Raw genomic sequence first — 18050 nt, forward strand, 5'->3', positions numbered from 1 at the left:
ATGCAAAGTTAAAAGACAAATTGGGAAAAATATTTATATTTCGTATATGAACAAAGGATTAATTTTCCCCAAACATAAAGATTACCTCCTGGAAACTGCTAAAAATACCAACAACCCAGCAGGAAAATGAAGCATGGACACAGTTCCCATCACAGGAAATACAACTGGACCTTCAAAAATTAAGAGGGTTGGTCTCACTTCTGTAAAGATAAAGGAAGGTTTTTAAAAATCTGAAAGGTCTTTTCCTGGAGTTCCCTTCCTAGAGTTCCCTTGAAAATCTAAGTCAAATCTTTTTTACTTTCTGGCTTAAAACCTGTCAAGGACTGCCTATCTACTCGGGTGTTTGTGTTTTTTATTGACATGGAATCATGCTGTCCCGATCTGTTATCCATGTTTGGTTTTTTTTCCTACATCAAAATCAGTTTTGAGAATCTAGTGAAACTGAAGCACCCATTTTTTGCCCTCCCCTGCCACTAGCTGGATAGTATTGCATCTTGTAAAGAAACTGCAGCTGATATATCCACGAGGATGTTCTGGTTATTTACTAATATGAACTAACCTAACAGCTTTGCCCTCTGCCCCACATGACTGTGTCCTAGGAGAATACAAGCCTAGAAGTGGTTTCACAGTAGTGACTTTCAACATCAATCAGTTTGCCTCTTCAAACTTTCACATCTAACAAAGCTGAAAACATGCAAACCAGAGAAATTTTAAGTAGTAGGGATTAGCTGGGAATAGGGGCAGGGGCAATCTGTGAAGGAGGAAGGCCTGAGATAAGGTAGCCAGCCACATGAAGGAACAGCTGCGCTCACTCCTCTGTCTCTGGTCACAGGTCAAGCAGACTCAGGCTCCAGCTGCTTGAGTTTTTCCTGGAGCCCCCGGAGCTGGCTTCGACCCCAGTCAATGCGGATCTGAAGGGTGGCCATGTCTGCAGCCAGCTGCAGGCCTAAATGAAGAGATACGATTGTCACCATGGTATCTGTGATGTGACACATGACTCAGGGGACATCCCCAGGGACTGGAAAGGCTCCAGAACTCTGGCCTCCATGCTATTCCTAAAATATTCCAGGAAGAGCCTTGCATTGGCTACTTCAGAACTTCACCAGACACACAAAATTCTACCTCTTCAACAGACCTCCTTGACCCCCTTACTATCACCCATCAAGAACTAAAAATTCACAGATCATAACACTGTTGCATGCCCTCATTTCCTTCCTTCTTTCCTTCATTATCACAGTACTTCACTGTTCTCTCCCTCTATCTGTATTCTCTGCCTCCAAGAGTGCTCCACATCCTGGATCCACATCGAGGTGGCTTTTGCCTGACGCCTCTATTAAGTCATCTGGGTCCTCCATGCTACCTAGTCCACTGGCCAGTTCAGTCTTCAGCCTACCTGCCTAACAGCAGAGCTGGCCATGCATCTGATCACCTCCCTCCAGGAAGCACTTTCTCTTCTTTTCTTCTGGGGTCCCTTACCCTCTGGGTGATGCTCCTGCCTCACCACTGCTTCTCAGTCTCCTCATCTGGTTTCTCCCCTATCTCTTCCCATCTCCTCTCCACACTCCAAGGCCCTCTGCTGATCTCAGCTTTAATGCCGTGTGTCAGCAGCTTGAGAATTTAAACACCAGTGTCATGCAGTGGGCTCCCAAATCGCTCTTTCAAGGCCAGGTCTCTTCCAGACTCCAGATTGCGTGTGCCCAGACACCTGATCAAAGTCTCCACCACCCAGCACTGGGAACACACTCACACCCAACTCCTGACTTTACCCTTGCTGCAACTCTGCAGCCCTCTCACAACAGGTGAGGGCAGCTTCAGTCCCCAGGTGGTCTGGCTCCGGTGGAATCCCCAGGTGGAATCTAGGGGCTCATTCTTCACTCCTCTCCTTCCCTTACTCTCAGATTGATCTATCAGCAAATCCTGTGGCTTTTACTCTCAAAACGGACAGGTTCCCACCACTTACCCCCTCCTTCACAGCCTTCACCTGTATCTCAAGCATGGCTGCTCCCTGGCACCTGCTTCCTCCCTTTGCTCTTGTCTTTTCCCACCCAGTACCCACAACTTTCCTACCACTCTGTGGGTCCAGTGCACCTCCCTCTGTTCAGAGCCAAAGTCCTCATCAGGGTCTACACAGCCTCAAATCACCTGGCCCAGCCCCCCTCTGACCTCAGCTCCTGGCATTACCCCTTGCATTAATTCCACTCCAACCTATTGGCTTCCTCTCTGCCATCTCAAACACCATCTCATCTCAAAGCATTTGCCCTGGCTAATACTTTTGCCAACAACACCAGTCCCCCAGATCACCCACAAAGTTCTCTCCATCTCTTCAGAGAAGCCTTTCCAGACCACCCTTCATAAAATAACTCCTCTACCCACTCCTGTCCAACTCCATCCACTGTACCCTATCTTATTTTTCCATAACAATCCCCTACCTGGTATTATGTATAGGGCTTACTTATTTACTTGCATGTTCTCTTTCTCCCCTCAACAGAATAAACATTCCATGAGGGGTGTTTATCCCTTTTGTTTCCTGCTGTATCCCCAGCACCTAGCATGGGCCTGGAACACTACCAACAGCCAGCAAATGCTTTTTGAAAAAACAGCAGGTGTACAACAAAAGTCTGCTGGAGAAAACCTGGAAAACCCTTTGCAGATTAAGCGCAGCCGTGTCATGGCATTAGTGCTCAAGTCCTTCCAGTAGAGGATCCACTCACCCTCCCGGAAGCTGGCTTGGGCCTGCCGTAGGCTGTGAGGAACCAGGATTCCAAACCAGTTCAGAGGGTCCCGGAGGGCTGGGAAGGACTCTGGCTCTGGGGTTCTGGTGAGACCCTTGCGTCTTCGCAAAGCTGGGTAAAGAAAGACTGGAGGTTGGGGGTTTCATTAAGTATTCCTTGTCTTCTCAGTGACAATGTTGAACTTGATCTGAGCTCATGATCCTGACAAAAACCGATGGTTGGAAAAGTCCCCCAACCATTTATGTTCCAGAAAGCAGCTTACCATAAAGAACAACCCTTCCCTTTGTGACTCAGATGAGAGGCCCTGACCACTCTTTCTCAAGACTCTCATAACATCAGCAAATGACCCCCTTGTTAACCTGTGACAGAACCACACTGACTTTTCTCATTTGCCTGAACATGCTGAAAGGCCAGACAGAACCTCCAACTCCCCATTCCTCTCGTAAGTGATTGCGATTAGAATTTTGTCCCTCTAAGGTAGTTAGACATATAAACATTTTCTGTCCAACTGACTGAAACCTACCCTGATTGCAAAACTATCACAACTGTAAAGGACCTCATCTGAAACTTGTCTACCCTGCTGAGACATTCTGATCCTCCAATCTGGGCCGCTCTCTCCATCGCAACACCCTTAATAAAATCATCTCCTCAATTATCCTGTACATTTTGTTTTTGACATCTGGAGAGCGCCCAGGCGGGAAGAAGCGGGGGAGGGAGGGGGACCCACCTGCCTCTCGGGGCCCCACCTCCTCTGGAGTCTGGGCGCTGGCTCTCACCAGCCAGAACCTCTGGAGTCCGTCCTGGGCCTCGCTGAAGAACGAGAAGGTAGGGTCGACATTTGGAGGCCCCAGCCTGGACCCAGCCTGGACCCCAGCGCCCACCCGCTCCAGCATGCACAGCTCCTCACCTGGTGTAGACGCAGACCTGGGGCTCCATGAGGGAGGCATACTGCAGGGGACCTACCGATTTGGCACCCATAGAGTAGCGAGCTTTGGAGAGCGAGAGCCAGCCCTGAGATGAGAGGAGAGCGGTGAAACTCAGTTTACTTCCGCATGCCCTCTCGCCCTCCCTCCCCAGCCTCCCACCTCCTCCACCCGAGCGTTCAGTGCCGCCCGCTTCGCCTCCAGTTCTTCCAGGTCCTGGAACAGCTGCAGAAGCAGCGAGTCCAACTCCGCTCGTAGGTCCGGCGCAGCCATCGGCCCAAGGTACTGAGGTCTGGAACCAGCCTCTTCCCAGGTCGTCCAATCGCCGTTCGCCATGCCGGCATGACAGCCAATAGGCCCCCGAGACCCACCTTCAAGGGGCGTTCCCAGACGTGGGCCTAGTCTCCCGACGTTTAGAGGTCGCAGGGTAGTCGCTTCTAAAGGCAAGCGCGCCTAGAGCAGCGGCACGGAACTGATTAGCCGGTTTCTCTGAAGTAGGCCAGCCTACCGAACAGCCGGCTAGAATTATGGGTAGTTCTGAGTTCCTTCTGGCGACGGCTGCATTTTAAAAGTAGGGCTATAGCTGTGGCGATGGACGAGGCAGCCATTTTAAGGGAGGAAGGGTTTCAATTCCCGGAACCCGGAGGCGAGCCTCTGGTCTACCGCTGTGCTGCTTTTACAGTTGCTGGGTCATTTAAGGCCGCCAGTTATGAATATTTTAACGGTTCGTCATCTTAAAATTGGGCATCCTGCACAGCAGTGAAAAGTAGCGAAGTCACACACAGACATCTTTATTAACTGCTATCCTGTGGGACAACACTTTGACGCCAGCCTATTGGCTGCTCCAGTGAGCATGCGCTTCCAGACTGGCCAATCGCCTTGCGACTTCCACCCCACCCTTCACCATCTTAACATTGGGCGCTTCTAGCAGTAGCAGAGTCTAGTGAAGCTTCTGGCTACCTTCTTGGTTGAGGGCAGAATCGAGGGTGGAGCTGCGCGGGCTGAGCCGGCAGATTCTCCGGGACCCACGTGGAAGCCGCGCTCAGAATGGTAGGAGGAATGTTTGAGCTCCTGTTTTTGATGTTGGGGGTTCGCGGAGGGCTGGGGATGGTTCCTGGACTTGGGGCGGGTGGCCCTCGGGGCGCGGCCGTGTGTGGCTAGAAAGAGGTCGACCGGACCCGCTGTTCCCTAGCTGCGTCGTGAGGCCCGCCTTCGCCGGGAGTACCTGTACCGCAAGGCACGCGAGGAGTCGCAGCGAGCCGCCCAGGAGAAGAAAGAGAAGGTTCGGCGCGCGCTCGAAGGTATGCCGGTCGCCGCCCCTAGGCAGCTCTAAACACGTCATTATAAAGACCATTGGTTTGCATTTTAAAACCCAACGGAATAAAACCCTTTTATTAGCATTTCTTAGTGTGGCTAAAACACTGGGCCGTTTTCCTTGCCTGTTGGGTCTCCTGTTGGTTTGCAGATGCCCCTTGCGTGATGGTATGAATTACTTACATTTGTGCTGCAGTATCCAGATTTTACAGTTTGCCTATTAATTTTGTTTACAGTGTGTTCTTACCAAATTTAAATTCTTTACGTTGTCCTATAGATATTTTACCTCCCGCTCCCACCGCCCTTATTTTTCTTTTTGCTACCTTCAGTACAAGGTAGCAAGAATATCTTACTGTCTTAGTATTGTTATGATTCCCTTGTTTTTTAAAACTGTTAAATTGCAGAGAACTTAATTTTATTTGAGTTGTTAATTAGGATCTAACTTTGCAGTATTTTCTCCACTTTTTTTAAAAAAGTATTTTCTCTGCTTTTTACTTGTCATACTAATGAAGAGTGTTACAGATGCCTAATGGGAAGTCCCGTATCCATCCCTATTTTCTTGGTTCTTGTGTGGATGGAACTTTGTTTTCTATTCTGATAGTACTTTAGCTTAACACCTCTAATTATTTTAAATTCACTTTGATTTTCTTATGGTTTAGACAGAAAGTGCGTATGTTTTGTATATATATGTTTGCATTAAGCATTGTGTTAAACACTTGTGACCTATCTGCCCACATTAGAAATTAAAAATGCTCAATATATTGAAATTCAAGAATATTTACCCCAACTCAGATAACCACAACATTGAATAGTGTTTGAAAATAAACCATTTCCTTGTTTTTCTTTGTGCTTATGTCATACTTGTTTGTATCCCTAAATCATATGGCTCGATTTTTAGTTTTAAATGTAATTTTTAGGTTGTATGTATTCTTTCACAGCTTTATATTTTCACTCAGCATTGTTTCTAAGATCAGTTGAGTGTAGTGGGGGCTCCCATTTCCCTGTGCTTGGTATTGAGCTTATTTTTAGTTTGGGGCAGTTAAGAACAGCACTGCTGCTATGAACCTTTTCTTCCATGTGCAAGAATTTCTCCAGGGCATATTGGAAAGAAATCTTGGGTCCAAGGGCATGTTCATATTCTGTACTTCAGCTCTGCCTACAGCCCAGCCCTTTTGCCAAGTACAGCTTTAGTTCACAGAAGAAACCTCTGACCCAAAGCATCAAGATTAGCAGTTTGGGGGCACTTGGGTGGCTCAGTCGGATTTAAGCATCCGACTTCAGCTCGGTTCATGACCTCACAGTCTGTGAGTTCCAGTCCCACCTCAGGCTCTACACTGAGTATGCAGACCCTGCAGGATTAGCAGTTTTGTTATCAGAGGGTTTCAGGATTTCTGGTCCACCTTTGTACAGAGCACTCTGGATTTATTCTTTAAAAAAATTAGTTTGTTAATTTTTTTCTAATTACAAAAACAGTATATACTTGCGATTAAATATTTGTAGAAAGCCCTCAAACCATGAAACTCAGGAACAAGAAACAACCTGTAACCATTGTTAACGGGTTGGCATGTAAGACAAATTGTTTTGTCTTTCCCTTCCTCCTGCCAAAAAATCATGAATCTTCTTTCTGCACAGAAAGGAGTAAAAAAGGTACTTTTTCATCAAGTCTGTACAGTTTTTGTAAGCCACAGTGTTGTTCAAATGAAGGATCCATGCTTGTGTCTTACTCAGCCCCTCTGTCTTCCCCCTGCAGAGAACCGCCTGATTCCTACGGAGTTACGCAGGGAGGCTCTGGCCTTACAGGGATCCCTGGAGTTTGATGATGCCGGTGGTGAAGGTGAACTTTCCTGACACTGGGCCAGCTTTTCTCCCTGCACTTGAGCCTGCTGGCTTCCATGTCATTCCTCAGACACCTTGAAGGAAAGGCTCTGCAGCTCCTGCTCCCAAAACTCTCCCAAGTGCCCTCATGGCTCTGCACAGATGGCACCTCAGAACAGCTCTTCTTTACTGCTCCCAATTCCATTTATGTAACACATACAATATTATCCCACTTTCTGTTTTGTCTGTTGTTTCCCTTACTAGAATAGGAACTCTGCCAGGGCAAGACAGTGTCCATTTTGTTCACTGCCATGTCCCCAGCTCCTGGTACTTCCTTGGCATCCACATGTTTCATTCGTTGCGTTATTCAACAGATATTAAAGTATCAAAGACATAAATTTTTGTTATGAAGGAAAGGAGTCTGTTACCTTTGGCCTAACAATCTGGACTTGTGCTAGTATGGTAGCAACTAACCCTGTGTGATAAATATAATTAAAATGAACTAAAATTAAATCATATTTAAAAACTTAGTGCCTCAGTCACACTTGTGTTTGTGATCAGTGTGGCTGGGGAGCCACCTTCCTGCCCAGTGCAGGTGTGGAGCATTTTCATTGTCGAAGGTGTTACCAGACAGTGTTGCTCTAGACAGATTCACGCTCCCTCGAGTTAGCGTTTTACTTCCCAAGGCGATGTCCTGTTCTTGCCCCTCATGCTCCTGACAGGTGTGACCAACCACATGGATGATGAATATCGATGGGCAGGGGTTGAGGATCCTAAGGTCATGATCACTACCTCTCGAGATCCCAGTTCTCGCCTGAAGATGTTTGCAAAGGTACCAGTAGTGGGGAGCAAGTGGGAGATGCTAAGGCACTAGTGGTCCCAGTCCTAATTCTAGTGTGTTCGTGTGCAGGAGCTGAAGTTGGTGTTCCCGGGTGCCCAGCGCATGAACCGTGGCCGGCATGAGGTGGGGGCACTGGTGCGAGCCTGCAAAGCCAACGGGGTCACTGACCTGCTGGTTGTCCATGAGCATCGAGGCACACCTGGTAAGTCTGGTGGGCAGGCACCAAGGTGTCTGCTGGGGTTGCTGGGGTGACCGTCTGAGAGCAGAGTGGGTCTCTGACGGCCTGCCTGGCCCCGCCAGTGGGGTTCATTGTCAGCCACCTGCCCTTCGGCCCCACTGCTTACTTCACACTGTGCAATGTGGTCATGCGGCATGACATCCCTGACCTGGGAACCGTGTCAGAGGCCAAGCCTCACCTCATCATGCATGGCTTCTCCTCCCGCCTAGGCAAGCGGGTGAGTCTGGGTCCAAAGGGTGAGGGCTGGGGGCAGGGAGTTCCAGGCTGGGCATTTGCCGCTCTCCTTCCCTCTGACCCAGGTCTCTGACATACTCCGTTACCTGTTCCCTGTGCCCAAAGATGACAGCCACCGGGTCATCACCTTTGCGAACCAAGATGATTATATCTCCTTCCGGTGGGTCCATGGGCTGGCCTTAGAATGGTGTCCTGACTTTTGTGTCCCTCTGCTGTTTATTGTCGACCCACATCTGCCTCCTGTCTCCCCTCATCCCTGCCCTGCCTCCCCTCGCCCCAGGCACCATGTATATAGGAAGACCAACCACCGCAGTGTGGAGCTGACTGAGGTTGGGCCTCGCTTTGAACTGAAGTGTGAGTTTGGGGATTTACTCTACTTCTGGTCAGGGATGGGGAGGAAGTCTGGCAGTATAGATGACAGTGTTCCAATCTCCATCCCCCCAGTGTATATGATTCGCCTGGGCACGCTGGAGCAGGAGGCCACCGCAGATGTGGAGTGGCGCTGGCACCCGTATACCAACACCGCACGCAAGAGGGTCTTTCTGAGTGCTGAGTGAGCCCACTCACTGAAAAGGACATAGACCTGGATCCTGGAGGAAGGGAGGGGTCAGAATAAAGTCTGTGTGCCACACTACCACATTTGTCTCTGTGTGGTCAGGACAAGCCCACTGTCAGGCTGAATGTGAGGGACAGTGTTCCTGGGGTCCCCTCGGGGGGAACCTGACAGCTCAGGGACATTTTGAGGCCTGGTATTGATATTGTGTGTAGGATGAGGCAGGCCCATCCTGCTGGCTTGTACCTTAGCCATAGGGAAGGTTTGGGAGATTTGATGCTGCTGTGACTGGAAAGTCAGAGGCCCTCTGAGAACTCATCTCAGACTGGGGATGGACAGTGGTACGGGTTTTACACAGAATGTTCGTGAAGACAGCATGCACCCAAGCAACAACCTTCGGAGAGAAATCCATCAAACCACAATGGGGCGGCCTGAGAACAAGTCAGGCAGGGGCATGGAGAGTGGAGAGCTACAGGGTAGCGTAAAGCAGCAGGGGCCATCTGGATGATCCGTGTAAAGACCCTGAGCTGGACGTACTCATGAGGGTCCCAGGAGCAGGAGTGGCCTAGTTGGGGGGGGGGGGGGGGGCTTGAGGGGGGCTGGTGATAGGACCTCACGTGATGTCTGTGGCTTTTGGCTCCACTCGTGAATCCAGAGGCTTCTGGAGCCTCTCTCACCTTGCCATCGCCTCGGTTCATGAAGAATATGCCACTAAAATTTTTGTGTAAGTTACAGAAATTCCAAAATATATACAAAGCAGAGTAGTATAATATTTTATGTTAGTTTCCAGGGGCTACTGTCACAAATTGCCATAAACTGGGTGGCTTAAAACAACAAATTCATTTAAATTCTGGAGACCAGAAGTCAGATTAAGGTGTTGGTTGTATTCTCAACCCCTCCTCCGTTACTTGCCTCTTCCAGCTTCTGGTGGCTGCCAACAATCCTTAGTGTTCTTTGGCATGTGATTGCAGCATTGTGGTTTCTGCCTTTGTCTTCACATGATCTCTACTGTCCGTGTCCTTTGTGTCTTTTATAAGGACACTTGTCATTGGATTTATAGCCCATCAGAAAATCAAGTTTTTATTTTAACATTTATTTTTGAGAGAGAAAGAACGTGAGTTGGGGAAGGACAGAGAGAGGGAGACACATCCGGAGCAGCTCCAGGCTCAGCTGTCAGCACAGAGCCCGACATGGGGCTCAAACCCACAAGCTATGAGATCATGACCTGAAGTCCGATGCTTAACGGACTGAGCCACCCAGGTGCTCCTTATTTTTTAATAGCACAGAAGTCTCACTCACAACAGCTGCCTTTGTGCTGAGGGCCAATTTTCAGCCAGGGACAGGCAGAAAATAAGATGCGAAGTATTTAGTATTCCCTTCATTGTGAGTTTGTCTGTGCTAAAATTAGCCTTCAAGTGTAATTGTTTCAAGTTCCTGAGAAAATCCACACAGGCTCACTGGTAGTGGAGGGCTTTAGACCATTGGGTGTGTGTTTTGCTTATCAGCTGCATTCAGCCATTGGGATGAGTGGTATAATGTTAACTTTTGTAATGTTAAGTATCCAAATTAATGGAGGATACTCAGTAAGCAGGGAGGCATCCTCCTCCGGCCTGCCATGTCTGCAAGAGGTACAGGGAGATACAGAAAACAGGAAGGGCAGGAGCCCCACACCTACTGAAGGTGAGGCATGAGGACACGCAGTCGTTTGAATGGCACCCCCTCCCTCTCCCCTCCCCTCCCCCCCCCCCCCCAGTATGGCCACAGCCTAATTCTTAGCGCCTGTGAATATGACCTTATTTGGGGAAAAAAAGGTCTTTGCAGATGGGGGGATAATCCAAGTTAATGTTAAGTCCTGTTTTCCCTGGAAAAACATACTGTGCTGGTGGAAGAACCTGTGAGTAAAGTCTTTTCAGATGGCAGTTTGGTAGGTTTCTTAGCATTTAAAATGTGGTTCTACTTCTTGAGTCACCATGCTAGGGTCAAAAATGGTTCCTGTGGTGCTGCTGAGGACAGTTTAGGCCTGAATGTTAGGCCTGGACAGCTTTACCTGGATGTTTGACCAGGGGAGCTTGTAAAGTTTGTCAATAAAATAACAGTAGTTAAAATAAAGCAAGAGACAAGTTAGGGGAAACGTCCACTGTAGCACTTGTGTATTGCACAGATAATATCTGAGGACTCAGGGATCCTTCAATTTGAGGCATGGTACAGCAATTAAAGGGATATTTGTGCATCTTTTGTTTGACTTTTCTAGAAAATCAGTTAATAAATTATACAGTTTTGAAATGTGAAGGACAAGAGAGGAGGCAGAAGTGGGTGTGGGCTTTTGGTGCCTACCATTTGGAGCATCTCTCCTGGCCAGGGAGCAGTGGCCCAGGGAGAGCAGAGGGCTGTTGGGCTCAGGAAACGCCGTTTCATGTCTGCAACTGATCTTCATGTTCTAGTATTCTTCTCAATATTCAGAAATAATAACATGTGGCGAATCCAAGTCAAGGGCATGAGAGATCCGTGCTGTTTTTGTAACTTTTATATATAAACGTGACATTTCAAAAGTAGAAGTTTTAAAGGAATTACTGCTAATCTTATTGAATGACAATATTGGAGTTCCTTTAGAAAATGTTTCGTTAGTTTTTAGAGACATGGTGAAGTATTTGGAGGTGAAATATCAGCTCGATAACTTGCTTGAAAATGCTTCAGGAGAGGGGGGAAAAGTAGCTAAAACAAAATACTAATTGTCATATTTAGCAGAGGGTTTGTTACATTCTTTCTACTTTGTTGTATGTTTCAAATTTTTCACAGTAAAGCCTTAATAATTAAAAATGCCTTCTGTTGTTATTTAAAGCATATTTTTAAGTTATTGAAAATCTTCAAGCAAAAAAATCGGGGTGTGAAAATAAAAGGTAACTTCAGATACAATGAGGTTAATAGGCCAGCAGGGGGTGTTCTCACCCCCAACCATTCCTTGTTAACTGCAGACCCAACTGGAAGAACAACCTTCTAAGTCCCTTGCTACTTTAGCTGCTGGTTTGCTATTCCCCACCATCCTCTTGCAGGAGAAAGGTTTTCTACTACCCTGCCAACAGCCCAGCCAATGAGAGACAGTCACAACTCAGCCAATGAAAAGCCACTATACTTTGAACTCCCAGTTTATTCGCATGGACTTTTTGTTTAGAACACCCCTCCCAACTTCCCATTTTCCTCTGTAAAAGAGCATTCCATTCCTCTCCTTTGTTCTCTGGACTTTCCTATGGTTTTGCCCGATCGTGCTTGTCTTGGATTACAGTTCCCTACTATTCCCAGATAAACCCATTTTTGTTGGTAAATAACTGGCAGTTTTAAAGTTAACAAAAGAGACATGCTAAACAGTAATGGTGATTGAAAGCCATGGAGAGGGCCAAGGGGTGGGGAAGAAGAGGAGAGAGAATGTATTCATTTTTCACTTTTAGGCATTGGTCCACCAGATTGGCTGCAGTGAACATCATGCCCACTTTCCCTTATTCTCCCTTATTTCCTTAGGGCACATTCCTAGAAGTGGAATTTCTGATCCAAGGAGATGCATAAGTGTAGTAAGCCTTTTGATATTTGCTACCAGAAAGTTTGTAGCAGGAGACCATTTTTACCAGATTGGCAAAGATGAAAAAGTTTCAGTATGGTTCATACTGTGGGGAATTGAGTATTGAATAGATGCAAAGCTTTAGGGGGAAATTTCACAATTTCGACTTTGATCCAGTGGCCAGACCTGGGAATGTGCCTGACCTGCACACCCTGTGCACAGTGGTCACCATGCAACCATCTGCACCATTGTTTCTAGCACAGGGAAACGGCCTAGGTGTCCATCAGTAGTACTAAGTTTACATAAATTAGGATGCATCCACAGAGTGAAACACTGCAGCCACAGAAGAACACCTCAAGATAGAGTGTTAAGTAAAAAGCATGGTGAAATGCCATATGTGATATGTTACGGGTTTGCAAAATAAAGGGCAAGGGCCCTGTGCTGGTGTATGAACTGCATTATTTCTAGGAGGGTAAACATTCAAATGGTGCCTTGCAGAAGGGAACCAGTGCACTGGGATCCAGGGAGGAGGGAGACTTTACTTCAGTGCTGCGAGTAGACATTTCATTTACTTCTTGACCACTTTTGTGAGCTCCCTTCTGGGTTCCCTGCCCACTTTTCTTTGGAGTGCAGGAGAGGCACTTTGATTTGTTCTGATTGGCTTCAGGAGTTTAAAGATGTTGGAAATACTTCTCCAAAACTGACACTTCTTTAAGTTGTAAAAGGAACACACCCTCATGTTTAAAAAAAATACAGAAGTGCACAGTGAAAAATAAGCCACCTTCCTACTCCCCATGACCCCAACTATCCAGCCGTATTCTCCAGAAACTTGACTATTGCCTTAAAATATATATATATTATTAATATATGTAATATACATATTATATAGATATGTGTTATATATTATATAGATATAGATATTATATATATATATAATCTGTCTACCGTCTATATACCTATATATCTATATATAGACATATATATCTAGGGATCATGCTGTGCACACCATTCTGAAACTTGGTGTCTTTCCCTTTAATAATCTCTTTAGGATACCTCTAGGTTATCAGAGATACCCAGTACACGTGAATCCACTTCCTATTTAATGGATGCGCACTCAAGTTGTTTCCTATTTTTACTCTCAGAAATCTTGCTTCAAAACATCATTGAACATACTTCTGTGTACATTTATGTGAGTATATCTGATGAATAAATCCTGCGAGTGGAATTTTGTCTTTAAAATGATCATAGATGCTGCTGAATTGTCCCCCACGAGGCTGTCCCAGCCACTGTCAGTAGGTCTGTTTCTGTGTCCTTGCCAGTACTGAGTACTATCAGACTTATCAACATAAGCCAAGCTCTAGATGCAAAATGATTTGTAGTTCTTTAATTATGACAAGTGTTGTGCATCTTGTCAAATACTATTGGGAATTTGTATGTGTGTGTTCTCTGTGAACTGTTAGCTCTCCTTCTCTATAGAAATGACTGTTCACCTCTGTATTGATTGTTTTAAATATTTAATTGTGCAAAATTTCAAGCATAAGAGCAAGAGAGGACCATATCGTAGCCCCTCTCAATGTTGGCCAGTCTGGTTTCCTTTGTAGCCCCACCTACTCCCTATATCCACTCCACTCATTTATTTTGAAACAAATCCTAGACACCATGTTATTTTATCCATGAATATTTCTGCATATATTTCTAAAAGATAACAAGAATAACAATACCATATTATACCTAAAAAAACAATTATTCCAAATATATATTTTATATATTCCAAATATGTTATTTTAAATATCCAGTTACTGCTCAGTTTTCCCTGATTACAGTATGTTAGTTTGAACTAGGATCCACATTAGGTCCATTCGTTGCAAATGATTACAAGTCATTTGTCATTCTTTTTTTAAACAGCTCTATTGAGATATAATTCATACATCACACAGTTAACCCAAAGTATACAATTAAAAAATACAATTAAACTTCTTCTATTATCTTCACAGGGTTGTACAACCATCGCTCTAGTTTTAGAACATTTTGTTTCTCCGACAAGGAACCCCGTCCCCATAAACTGTCACTCCCCATTCCCCTCCAACCATCCCTTCACCCTCAGCCCCTCGCAACCACTAATGTACTTTTGGTCCATAGACCTATTGTGGGTATTTCATATGAATGGAATCATACAACATGTGGTGTTTTTGTGACTGCCTTCTTTTATTTAGCAGTACACTTTCAAAGTTTACCTCTGTTGTCAGTACTCCATTTCTTTTTGGTGCTGAATAATGTATGTGTATGCCACATTTATCACTTTATGAAATTTGGGTGGTTTCTACTTTGGAGCTATTATGAATAGTGCTGCCATAAATACTTGTGTATACATCCTAAGTCTCTAGTAACCTATAGGATTCCCTGTTTTTAATCTTTTCTCTGAAATATATTCAATTATTCAATTAGGACACTGGTTTATTTGTCTTGTAGAGTTTCCACAGTCTGATCTTGTTCCTGCTGTGTCACTTAATATTTTCCTATGCCTTTATATTTCCTTTGCATTAACATCTAGATCTAAAGGTTCGGTCAGATACAGGTTTAAATCTTGTTGGCAGGAATGCTTGTGTTCTTTTACCAGGAGGCTGATAACGTGTGTCTTTTTTTGATGTTAGCAGACATTAATATCATTGCCTAGCTTTATTAATTCACTAGAGATTTCAAACCTGGTGGCTATTTTTCAGTAAATATGAAATATTTCTTGCATTATAATTTCAAGTTCATTTTTTGCTAGTATGTAGGGAAGTGATTTCTGTGTGCAGAGTTTATTTCCTCCACAGACATGCACTAGCATCTGGAGATCACTCTAGATGATGGAGATAACCAGGCTCTGTCCTGGAAGAAGTGGGGCTGGCCTGGGAAAGTTGGTATAAACATTTTAAGGATGCCATTTTTAAAGATGAGGAAGAGGGCTTCCCCCCTCCCTCTCTAAAGCAGAACAGCAGGGCAGTTCCGAGGACAAAAACAAGCCCTCCACAGAGAGATCATGTGGGTTGGCAGCAGGACTGAGAAAGGATAAGGTGGCTTTCTCCCTGGGCTGTGTTTCCTCAGCTCTGAGCTGCTGCTCTTTGCCCCATAAAGGGACCAGGAGAGATCCTCAAGTCAGAACAATGAAATCCAAAACCGCTGAGGAAAGTTCAAGGAGACTAACAAAAGCCCTTCCAAAGGTACTTAGCTACAGTCACTGGTGGGCACAAGCTGCCCCTCCCATTGGAGACAGTGTCATTTTTCCTGTTTGCTAAATGCCACACTGTGGCTAGACCAACAGGTCAGCCCACCCAGCCTGCAGGTTTTTTGTTTTTTGTTTTTTTAACGTTTATTTATTTTTGAGACAGAGAGAGACAAAGCATGAACGGGGGAGGGTCAGAGAGAGGGAGACACAGAATCTGAAACAGGCTCCAGGCTCTGAGCTGTCAGCACAGAGCCCGACGCGGGGCTCGAACTCACGGACCGCGAGATCATGACCTGAGCCAAAGTTGGCTGCTTAACCGACTGAGCCACCCAGGCGCCCCTGCAGGTTTTTAACAGGAGCAGTGGGAGAATTTTTTCAACGTTTTCTGCCCTTTTTTTGCCTATCAAAAGGGAGCCAGAGAAGAAGTGTAAAGTAGTATTATCAATAGTCTCAGTGCATCTGCCACCAAACTGCCAGGGTTAAGGCGATATCCACTATGTTTCTCCATTGTGAAGTTACCATTTTCCCCTTTGCAACATCAGCTCAGCCTGGGTTCCTCACAGCGTTAGGAAAACTTCTGCAGGCACCCTCCAGCAACCAGTCCACTTAGCTCTGTTGAGTGGCCAGTCAGTGAGCACTCTGAGCTGGCAAACAGGCAGACCCGCATGTGGCATGTGGGCGTCGCAACACTCGGGACCTTCAGAGGCACTGCCATCTGCTCCCACTGCATGGGACTGTGACCAGTAGCGTGAACAAAAGGGCCACTAGCAGCAGTAAATCCCATTGTAGGAACAGCATGTGCAATTCTCTGGGGGAAGAGAGAGGTGAGGCAGGGCTACCAGAGGAGCTCTCGGGTCTTCCCACCCTCCACACCCAGCCTGAGCTGAGCAGCTGGCAAGCCAGGAGCATTTGGATGTTTGGAGAGACAGGAAGAGACGGTCGGGAGGCCAGGCAAGTTCAACAGTGACAGGGGGGCATGGAGTGGGGGTGAAAAGTGCAGCCAAAAAGACCGACAGCCAACCCAGCTGGAAGCACGTCAGGTGGGCCACAGTCTCAGCCACTTCTATTCAGAAGCCATAAGATTTCAAGCCACATAGAAAGATCCCCAAACGGACAAACATACAGACCCTTGGATAGACAGACAGACTTCTAGATGGACAAAATCCCAGGGAGACAAACAGACTCCAGAGGGACAGACAGCCAGACAAATGGACATATTCTTGAACAAACGGGAAGACACCCAGCCAGACATCCAGAAAGACCTGTGGTCAGACACATGGACACCCCCAGCTCCAGCCATTTGGAAGATGACCACAGCCAACCGAAAGAAAATATCCCTCAAGGACAGACACCTTCCCCACAAACGGACAAACAGACACTACCCCAGCAGAGAGATACCCACCTACCCAATCAACTAGCCAGCCAAACCTCAGCTTTACCTTCTACAGTCTTAAGTTCTGCCGGTAAAGACAGACTCCAGCCTATGAAAAAGCCAGGCCCTCAGCAGGATAAAAGATACATCCCCACCAAGCCAGCTGGATGGACAGACAACTGTCAAGTCAGGTAGACAGACAGATACACCCCCGCACACACGCTGGACAAACAGACCCTCAGTCACTAGTCAGACAGAAGATCTCCAGCTAGCCAGACCCCAGCTTCTGGGTCAGCCTCCCTGCCTCCCAGTCACCATCATATATGATATGGATGGCCCAATGACCCCTCAGTGTTGCACCTACTCCTCAGGTACCACCAGTTTCCAATGGCCTTTGACCTCCAGTGATATCCACTAACACCACGGTCCACAAAAGACCCTTCATGATCCCACAGTGACTCTTCCTCGTTTACTCTGGTATACACTAGTCCCTAATAACTACCATTAGCATCCATGAGTACTCAGGGATTCAAGAGTGTCCATGAGTCCTCCATTGAACATCCATATATTCTCAAAGTTCCTGATACTTCTGTGTCCCACTTCCCTGAGTCTCCAAAAACCAATAACTGTCCAGGAAATCTCAGTGATTTCGTTGGCATTCACTGTTGTGCCCTGAGTAGGAGCCCTCAGTGACCTTCCCTCTTTTGACCTCTCAGTTACTTAAACTACCACTCCCAATCCCAACAGCCCCTCAGCTACTTTCACTGTGTCTCACTGACCTCCAACGACTGCTAGTAACATCCACTGACAATGCCCCATGAACACCCAAGGAACTCTCAACTGACTTCCAATTAATTCACTATCAATGCCCATCCTCAGTGATCACTACTGACCATCTTTGAAGTCTTAGAGATGAAACTGATAAATACTGCGTCCACAGTAATCCCTCAATAAATGAAACATCCCCACTGATCATCCACTTTGACTTCTGTCACTTAAACCTGGGTTAGCAAACCACAGCCTGAGGCTACACACACACACACACACACACACACACACACACACACAAGAATGTTTTGTGACATATGAAAACTACATGAAATTAAAAGTTCAGTGTCCGCAAATAGTTTTATTGACACATAGACACACTCATTCCTTTACATGTTGCCTATGGCTTTCACACTGCCATGGTGGAGTTGGTAGCTAGAACAAGACCAGAGCCAGCAAAACCAAAGACCAAAAAGACTTTTAAAAAAGTATGCCCATCCCT

General features: G+C 46.2%; 2 protein-coding genes across 3 annotated transcripts; one reads left to right on the top strand and one right to left on the bottom strand.

The window, feature by feature from the left end:
• Positions 1-8: 8 nt before the first annotated feature.
• Positions 9-3977, bottom strand: CCDC115 (coiled-coil domain containing 115). Of its 2 annotated transcripts, none has more exons than XM_007087865.3 (5): positions 3818-3977; positions 3640-3743; positions 3460-3542; positions 2712-2858; positions 9-946 (listed from the first exon to the last, which is right to left on the bottom strand). In XM_007087865.3, exons 1-5 carry the CDS (start codon positions 3926-3928, stop codon positions 834-836), a joined length of 558 nt encoding a protein of 185 aa, XP_007087927.2. In that variant the 5' UTR covers positions 3929-3977; the 3' UTR covers positions 9-833. The 2 variants fall into 2 exon arrangements, with proteins under 2 accessions (XP_007087927.2, XP_007087928.2); XM_007087866.3 differs by having other exon boundaries at positions 2712-2843; positions 3818-3972.
• An 84-nt stretch (positions 3978-4061) lies between these two features.
• IMP4 (IMP U3 small nucleolar ribonucleoprotein 4) lies at positions 4062-8731 on the top strand. Its single transcript, XM_007087867.3, has 9 exons — positions 4062-4705; positions 4848-4956; positions 6720-6803; positions 7507-7616; positions 7695-7827; positions 7926-8080; positions 8163-8257; positions 8378-8451; positions 8542-8731. Exons 1-9 carry the CDS (start codon positions 4703-4705, stop codon positions 8652-8654), a joined length of 876 nt encoding a protein of 291 aa, XP_007087929.1. The 5' UTR covers positions 4062-4702; the 3' UTR covers positions 8655-8731.
• Positions 8732-18050: the final 9319 nt, after the last annotated feature.

This window comes from Panthera tigris, chromosome A1 (genome assembly GCF_018350195.1).
Source record: "Panthera tigris isolate Pti1 chromosome A1, P.tigris_Pti1_mat1.1, whole genome shotgun sequence".
Classification (NCBI taxonomy): domain Eukaryota; kingdom Metazoa; phylum Chordata; class Mammalia; order Carnivora; family Felidae; genus Panthera; species Panthera tigris.